This window comes from Pristiophorus japonicus, chromosome 14 (genome assembly GCF_044704955.1).
Source record: "Pristiophorus japonicus isolate sPriJap1 chromosome 14, sPriJap1.hap1, whole genome shotgun sequence".
NCBI lineage: Eukaryota > Metazoa > Chordata > Chondrichthyes > Pristiophoridae > Pristiophorus > Pristiophorus japonicus.
The window spans coordinates 32,046,714-32,055,702 of record NC_091990.1 but is presented as its reverse complement, the minus strand read 5'-3'; the positions used below and the strand labels follow the sequence as shown (position 1 = coordinate 32,055,702).

General features: G+C 42.8%; 1 protein-coding gene and 1 non-coding gene across 2 annotated transcripts in view; one reads left to right on the top strand and one right to left on the bottom strand.

The window, feature by feature from the left end:
• Nucleotides 1–813: 813 nt before the first annotated feature.
• The window catches only part of LOC139279342 (keratinocyte-associated protein 3-like), a 63,589-nt gene continuing 55,413 nt past the window's right edge, over nucleotides 814–8,989 (bottom strand). Inside the window, exons 5-6 of the mRNA XM_070898462.1 lie at nucleotides 8,341–8,475; nucleotides 814–2,310 (exon numbers count right to left, since the gene is read on the bottom strand). Coding sequence (XP_070754563.1) covers nucleotides 2,224–2,310; nucleotides 8,341–8,475 — 222 coding nt within the window. The 3' untranslated portion in view covers nucleotides 814–2,223. The remainder of the gene's footprint in view (nucleotides 2,311–8,340; nucleotides 8,476–8,989) is intronic.
• LOC139280460 (U2 spliceosomal RNA) lies at nucleotides 6,455–6,636 on the top strand. Its single transcript, XR_011596709.1, has one exon. It is a non-coding gene; the product is annotated as a U2 spliceosomal RNA (small nuclear RNA).

Genomic DNA, 8,989 nt, shown 5'->3' with positions numbered 1-8,989 from the left:
CCTCCACCAAAGTCCACACTCAAGAAGATCCAGCAGGAATTGGCAGGGTATAATCAGGAGCCATAGCCTTGACTGATGCCAGTTCATTGGATATATTCAAGAGGGAGTTAGATATGGCCCTTACGGTTAAGGGGATCAAGGGGTATGGAGAGAAAGCAGGAAAGGGGTACTGAAGGAATGATCAGCCATGATCTTATTGAATGACGGTGCAGGCTCGAAGGGCCAAATGGCCTACTCCTGCACCTATTTTCTATGTTTCTATGATTCTTCTCCTGAGCTGAGGGACACTGAGCCAATTGTCGCAGCCTTATTGCCACCTAGGCTGCTTTCAGATAACTCAGCACCAACAGAAGATCAAACGAGACTTCCTGATCTTTGTAGATCAACATCTCACTGGATAAACTTGCTGAGCTATCTATGGAGCAACAGCACAGAAATATTGAAAAATTACTTCAAATAGTTCCACAGCAACCATTGTGCTCTCTGAAATTTGTTTTGTGATCGATTCGAACAGATGTATCTTCTTTCCATCTGAGGCAATGTTTCTGGGAAGTTCTTTCTCCCTTTCATGGAGATTTTGAATAATGAATGGCCGAGGAAAGACAGGAATTCTTTATAAACATTGAATTGTTTGAGATAATTGAAAAGTGCAAAGATGACCCAACACCACATCAACCTGTGCAAGTGCAGAGAGAAACAAGAGGTAAAGGTTTCAAACATTTACTGTTACATTTATCCAGATAAAAATGAATAAAATCACATGTTGTTTATAAATCACATTTTTTAAATCCAAATATTGTAAAAACTTCCTGAATTTGTACCTTTGGGAGATATTAAATTTGTATTGGGGTCCAAAAAGTGTTGTCAATTATACAAATAGTTCAAAAATTCATTATTGAAATCGCACACACATTATCCCCTTTAAACTCTAACAGCAACCTTGATAAAGTGAACACGTCAACGCATATTGCATCAGTATATTTAGGACCCAAAGTCTGCTTCACCCCTGAACTAAATATCATACGTCCTGTGGAATCATCAATATTACCGTGAGTAATGTGGTGGGAAAAGAAGCACGTGTTGATTTTATTTTGGTATTGCTGTAATCTTGTTTTGTAAACGAGGTTATGTGAGGTCTTTATCCGAAGGTTCCTCTGCTTCCATTTAGTGACACATTTGGAACCTACACATTGGTGCTTGTAAAAGTTGGGGCACCTCACCTCATAAAGCTACGTTCCCCATTACTATAACCAGCACATCCCAGAATAAGTTCTACCATTAGGGAAAACAATTAGTTTTAAGAGGCTTTATCTCCATTATATCATGAGTAAAGCCTATACAGACTTGTGGTTTCTCCACAGAAAAGCAAACCGAATCACCGTATGCAATCTCCAAAACACCCAATAAAGAATCCTGTGTGAAAAATGGAATTTGACACAGATAATCACCTTCTGTATTGATGAACACTACATCACTGGTACGTGATGTCATCGCCATGTGAAGTCCTTTCTCTTCGCGAATGGTGACTAACTGTTCATATCACAAAATATCACTTTTAATTGTTCATATCACAAAATAATGAGTTGGTTAGCATTACTGCACATCAACTTTGCCTTCAGTATTTGCTTGGAATGAGGCCTAGTGCACTGATTGTAAACTCTAGGCTACTGTAAAAGACAATTCCTGTAAGCTTTACAACTTACTAGGCTCTGTGAAGTGGATATATTGGATAATAGAATCATACAGCACAGAAGGAGGCCGTTCAGCCCATCGTGTCTGTGCCAGCTCTTTGAAGAGCTATCCAATTAGCCCCACTCCCCTACTCTTTCTCCATAGCCCTTCACATTTTTTTCAAGTATATATCCAATTTCCTTTTGCAAGTTACTATTGAATCTGCTTCCATCACCCTTTCAGGCAGTGCATTACAGATCATGAGAACTCGTTGCCTGAAAGTGTGTAATATTTCATGGAAAAACAGTGTATAGATTAAAACTGACTATATTACATGAGAAGTAAAATGAGATCCAAAAAAAATCGAACAACGCTCCAGTGAAATCTCTGTAATGGGTTGATGATATCTTGCTTGTTGAGGCAGGCTTAGAAGGAATTCGGTCTCCATTAGAGAGTGCCTGAAAATTCCAGCTTTCATGTACTTGGCCTAATATTTCAGGAATGTGTGCTATTTTTCCACAGCTGCTTATCAGTCCGTTTGCTAGATTGTAGTCACACCCAGAATTTCACTGTAGTTGCTTCCAGAAGTTCATCGTCTTCATCCACTTCCTGAATTTCCTCCAAAGGCTTTTGTCTGACCTGGCAGAGACCGAGGAGACAAGTCAATGAGTGATGGCTCATGAAAAGTATCCTACAGGAGAGGTCTTGTAGGCTAAGCTTGTCACAATATTTCAGGTGAGATGTAGAACTGGGAATTATTACTCATCTGGAAAGGTTCCCCAATTTCCTCAATAAGTTATTTGCTTTTTGTTATAAAAAAAACATTGAATTATATATTGATGCTAATTTATATTGCTACAAAGTGGGAGGATTTGAGGTCAAGCCTCTGATTCTTCACTGCCTCTTGACCATGTGATTGCGAGGGTGTGAGCAGAGACACTTCCAAACCAGAAGGAAAAATAATCAGCAAGTGGATCATTGCCTCAACCACATACCAACTCCTCCCCCCACTTCCATTACAATGCAGTTGGCATAAAAGCAGCATTGGCAGCTACTTTAGTACAGCTCAGCTGCCTATCACCTGTTGTGAGGATTGGTATGTAGCACAGGCAGTTAAAAAAGGTGAAAATATAAGTGAAAATTAAATAGCGCAAGAAGCACATTCATTAATTAACTTGGACTGTAATTAATGCAATCAAAGTATATCGCTGTTCCTTCATCGCCACTGGGTCAAAATCCTGGAACTCCCTCCCTAACAGCACTGTGGGAGTACCTTCACCACACGGACTGCAGCGGTTCAAGAAAGCAGCTCACCACCACCTTCTCAAGGGGCAATTAGGAATGGGCAATAAATGCTGGCCTAGCCAGCGACACCCACATCCCATGAACGAATAAAAAAAAATCTTTATTACAGAGGGGGAGGCAGGTGAGAATAGTGGCAAAGAGCAAAAGCTGCAAAAGCAATGCACAAGCTGAGGAGCTCATTTAAACTGCCACAGAACGACTGAAAATATCAGAGCAGACAAAAAAAGAAAGACTTGGATTTATATCGCGCTTTTTACAGCCAACAGACGAATTAAGTACTTTTGGAGTGTAGTCACTGTTGTAATGTAGGAAACGTGGCAGCCAATTTGCACACAGCAAGCTCCCACAAACAGCAATTGGATAATGACCATTAAAGCCAACCACAAAACATTAGAATAGTTAAATTTGGACGTGACGGAGGCTTGGATGAAAGTATCAACAGTAGAAGGGTGGAGGTCAGCACTGGTACGGAGGTGGAAGTAGACGGTTTTTGATGGAGAAGATACTGTTCTGAGCTCAGCGCAGAGGTGAATAGCATGGCACAGTGATGCACAGTTTGCTTCACATGCTGCTTTTGTGGGGGGAGTTGGAGATTGCAGTTGGGGTGGGGGTATTCAGAGATCGAGGGTGGTGCAGGGTAGTTGGAGATTGGGAAAAGAAAAACAGACTTGATTTATATCAAGCCTTTCATGACATCCCAAAGCACTTTACAGCCAATGAAGTACTTTTTGAAGTGTAGTCACTGTTGTAATGTGGGAAATGCGGCAGCCAATTTGCACACAGCAAGCTCCCACAAACAGCAATGTGTTAATGACCAGATAATATTGCCATGCGATCTTTTACATCCACCTGAGAGAGTAGACAGTGCCTCAGTTTAACGTCTCATCCGAAAGACAGCACCTCCGACAGTGCAGCACTCCCTCAGTACTGCACTGGAGTGGCAGCCCTAGATTTTTGTGCTCAAGTCTCATGGAGTGGGACTTGAACCCACAACCTTCTGACTCAGAGGCGCGAGTGCTGCCCACTGAGCCACGGCTGACACATCGAGGGGGGTGGGGGGAGTCGGAGATGGTGGTGGGCGGGGGTAGTCGGCGGTCGAAGGGGTGGGGTGGAGTCAGCGGGGCTGGTAGTGGTGGGGTGGTATCGCCCAATCATAGGGTTTGTAAAGAGGTTCACTTGTTGGGCCTGGAGGAAGCACTCCTGGCCCACAGCAGCACTCCTGGCCCACAGCAGTGCTGTAACTGCACTTGCCACATGGATGCAGCCCATCTCACCTCATTTTACCTGTCGGGATTCCCAAGCCCTGGGAAACCCAGCCTCCACGGGTTAAAAATTAAAATCCTGTGTAAATGGAGGCACAAAATCTCCTTAAAAGCCTTTACTAACCGATATGCCTCCTGCGAGCGGATTGGTCGCCCATCCTCCGACTCTCCTTCGTGTTAGGGTCAGGTTTGAGATTTTAAAATGTTTTACTGCCCCCCCCCACCCCCCAACCTACCCACCCTTGGGGGGGTTAAAGTTCCCCCCAACTCGTCAGAAATTACTTTCTTCCACTGTTGATTGCACAAATACTTATGGCAGAAGGTTTTTCAGATGAGTGGATAATTTTTGAAACTTACATTATAATGGTGTTGCTTTAGTGTTTATCCATGAAGAAGTTATGACACAACATGCAAAAATGTAATTTAAAATGTAATTTGGTCAAAGGAACGTACTGCTGCATGCCCAATCATGTCTGATGTGAAGGTTTTTTTTAAGACTAGTGACGCGCCTTTTGAGATGAAGAAGCTATGACCTGGTGTGATTACACAAACTGGCTTTATTTGAACAGTTCTCACTGCACTTGTGGGTTTGCTGGAGTCTGAAAATAAAATAGGGAATGGCGGTCATTTTTAGGATACAAGAGTAGAGTAATGTGATATGTATTGAGGATGGTTAGCCTCTTTGTGCTGTGCTTGGTATCCGATTACATTGTGCAACTTTGAACGATGCTTTTAGTTTGTTTACAGTTCTCTGTGTTACCATGTAATTTATAGCCTTGTGGGGTTTTTTTTTCCAAACAAGCAGAAAATACTTGAAATGCACACCGGATTCACCGGCACATAAATGAGGAAAAGGTAGATTTTAAAGTTTTGTTTCGATGTAAATTCACCCTTGTCCCTCATGTAGCTGCTTAAGAATAATAAAATATTTATTTAAAACAGCTAAATCAGTTAAATCCCTCTGTCGCTTCCCATAGGTTCTGGTATAGGAACAGCAGTGATGCATTTGTTTTATGCCTGTAGACTGCGCTGCCGGTTGGAATTATTGCAAGTGCATATTGTAAAAGATTTCATAGAATCTTTTAGGTGCAAAAAAGATTTACGAGAATGAATCCAGGGATGAGGAACTTCAGTTACATTGATAGGCTGGAGAAGCTGGATTGTTCTCCTTGGGAGCAGAGAAGTTTGAGTGGAGGTTTGATAGAGGCGTTCAAAATCATGAGGGGTCTGGACAGGGTAGATAGAGAGAAACTGTTTCCATTGGCAAAAGGATCGAGAACCAGAGGACACAGATTTAAGGTGATTGGAAAAAGAACCAAAGATTACGGGAGAAAAAACTTTTTTACGCAGCGAGTGATTAGGATCTGGAAGGGTGGTGGAGGCAGACTCAATTTTATCTTTCAAAAGGGAGTTGGATAAGTATCTGAAAGAAAAATATTTGCAAGGCTATGGGGAAAGCAGGAGGGGGGGACGGCGGGGAGTGGGATTAGCTGAGAACCGGCACGGATTCAATGGGCCGAATGACTTTCTTCCGTGTTGTAACGATTCTAGTACAACACAAAAGGAGGCCATTTGGCTGATCAAGCCTGTGTCAGTTCACAAATTAATATGATGCATCTGAGATTCAACTTCCAAATAAGGGAACCTGTTAAGTTGTATTGAAGTCTAGACAACCAGTTTTATTTTCATATTTAAAATACCTCTAATCCTTCCAGGAGAAAATATTTTTTGCTTGAAAGGCGGAATTATAATGAGCGTCAAATTGCTCTGTTTTGAAAAGTGCCCACCCGAATCATGAGAACAGGCAGCGTTCCCATTCAAATAGTTAGTTTCTTAAGCGATAAGGGGATAAGGGATTATGGGGAGCAGGCGGGGAAGTTGGCTGAGTCCATGATCAGATCAGCCATGATCTTATTGAATGGCGGAGCATTATGTTCTCGCTTCTCGGCCGGAGGTGGGTGGGGTGGCTTGACCCATCCATCTCCACGGAGGTGTGTGGGGGGCCTGACCCATCCACCTCCATGGCACGAACCTGGTATTGCAGTACTTCCAGGAACGATGCAGTGGCTCTCGGCCTTTTGGCTAAGAGCATTGGCGCAGAGTGATCCTTGATGTGTGCAAGGTGACCTCTGGCGTTTGTGATTTGACAAAGAATTGGAAAGATTGGCAAGGAAAAATCTTTAAAAAAAAATAAAAAATAAATAAAAAATTATGTTCTCGCTTCTCGGCCTTTTGGCTAAGATCAAGTGTAGTATCTGTTCTTATCAGTTTAATATCCCCTATCTGGGGACCAAATATTAAATTGATTTTTGGAACAGGGAGATGGAACAGGGGCTTGCTCCGTCCACTCCACGCACCGACCTGGTATTGCAGTGTTTCCAGGAATGGTGCAGCTTTCCCTCTCGGCCTTTTGGCTAAGAGCACCAAAGTGATCTTTGGCGCTGGAGTTGATCTGACAAGAATGAACAAAAAAAAAAAAAAATTATGTTCTTATGTTCTTAAATAGCGCTCCCTCTGACGATGCAGAGCTTCCTCAGTGCTACACTGGGATGTCAGCCTAGACTGTGTGTCCAGGTGCTGGAGTGGGGCCTGAGTCCACAAACTTTGGACTCGGGTGTCATCGTATCACTGAGACAAGGTGACTTGACCTCTAATCCATCATCATCTCATCAGGTCCCACAACCTAAAGATATTTCAATCGATGGGAAATTGTGGACAGCAGGCCCGCAATTGTCGGATATACACCGGTGATGGGCGTGGTTCCTGAGCACTGACTCACAAAACTCTTCCCAAAAAGTCAGCTTAGTGTGGTATTGTACTCTGCAAAATAGAATATTCCAGCATCGAGAATATCGCAATAGCAAGTGTATACTATAAAACAGTTGCAGTAGGGTTAATAAATCAGGGAATTCTGTATTTCTCGGATGGTTATATTTAAGATTGACGGGTCCACTTAATGAAGGTAATTTAAGCGCTTTGGGACGTTTTACTACGTTAGAGATGGTACAGGTATATAAACGCAAGTTAATATTGTATTTGAGGAAGCCTTCCCTCTAAATATAACAATCTTTAGCAGTCGTAAAACTGAACCCGTGACAAATTAAAGATTTTCTTTATGGAATCGCGAATTTATTGCGAGTGAGCCATGTAGTGTGGAGGTCGTTTGGACAATCATACAGTTACAGTAAACTGACGCTGTTGTTATACTGCACCAAGGTGAGTTCCATTACCAGGGGACAGAGGAGCTCGGGCAAGATGAACTCACAATTTGTTTCCCCCCTTCCCCAGAGGATTAAAAGCAGAACATATAGCTTAGATTCTTATTTATGGCTCTGTTCAGGAATGTTTTATACATTTTTTGTTTGGTCTTACTTAATTGCAGATTTCTTTATCAACTCATCCTTGGCTATCTTTAGAACCTTTTAGCAAAGTGTATTATAGGGAAGGGGACCGAAATTGCCCTCAGCGAGAAATTGGGGAGGGCACTTCGTTTTAACTGGAAATGTACCGCCCGGCGGGAGTGGGAGGGAAGAGCTGGAAAATGCGGCTCTTTAACTCTGATTCTGCCTCTCAGCACTTTGGAGTGCTGTATGAGGCGGTGTAGGGGCGGGTTTGCGAGGGAGCGGGGCGGTGTTCATCACCGCCGCCGCACTGATCATGTCAGCGCAGCAGTGATGATGTCAGCGCGCCGCGGACATGCCACGTCATGCCTTCGCGCCGCAACGCCCTCCCCCTCGCTTAAAGGGGAGGGACACTGCATGGCCTAGTGAGGCCCTCAGTGGAGCCCACTGGGCCACCAGGGAGAGGTTCGGCCAGGTCAGCTTCAGGGAAATGAGAGGAGTGAGATTTTTCATTCACAATTGAGATAAGTGTAATGTCTGTAGCTCCACACTGTGAATGCCTGTGTTACTACAGCTAGTGCTGTTAATAAAGAGCAGGTCAGGGGTCACTGGAACCTGCAGCCATCTTACGGGCTGTGTGATGTGTGGGCTCTCTAAGATATGACAATAAGCATTTAAACATATGGAGCTATTTTTCAAATCAAGTGAGACTCACTCCAAATGAGTGCGACTTGTTGGTATGTACTGTTTTGTTCTCCTACCTGTTTCCTGTTATATTTACGTCGCTGCTTCTTGCCTCCCAATAAGTTCATCGTGACCAAAAAACATCTAATAGACAGAAAAGCCTCCACACCAGACAATACCAGACACGGAATCCACATTGCAAGTGTGGTATCCTAGGAGACAAAAAGTATTAGATTAAATGCTGTCTCCTGTGTAACAAAGGTTAACACCTTAGCTGAACACAGCTGCAAAATAAGACTATTTAGAGCTTGCAGTTGTGTGAATTAAGATTGACTGTGTAAATGGGATTATGCTTGTTTTTCCCCCTTAAATTCCTACTTTTTCTTTCCTCTTGAGACCACTCCAACATGTGTCTTTCTTCATGTACAGCAGAAGGAAAGATTGAAACCTAAGTGAGCTAGATGATCATTTTTGCCCTCCCCCCACAGGATGGAAACACCGTGCATTTCTTATTGAGCTCAGCCTAATGTTACATTTTCATAGAATAGTAATAATAATAACTTAATAATAATTTTTATTTATGTAGCACCTTTAACGTAGTAAAATGTCCTCAGGCGCTTCACAGCAGTGTTACAAGACAAAACAGCTAAATTTGACACCGAGCCACAAAAGAAATTAAGGCAAATTACCAAAAGCTTGATTAAAGAGGTAAGTTTTAAGGAGCGT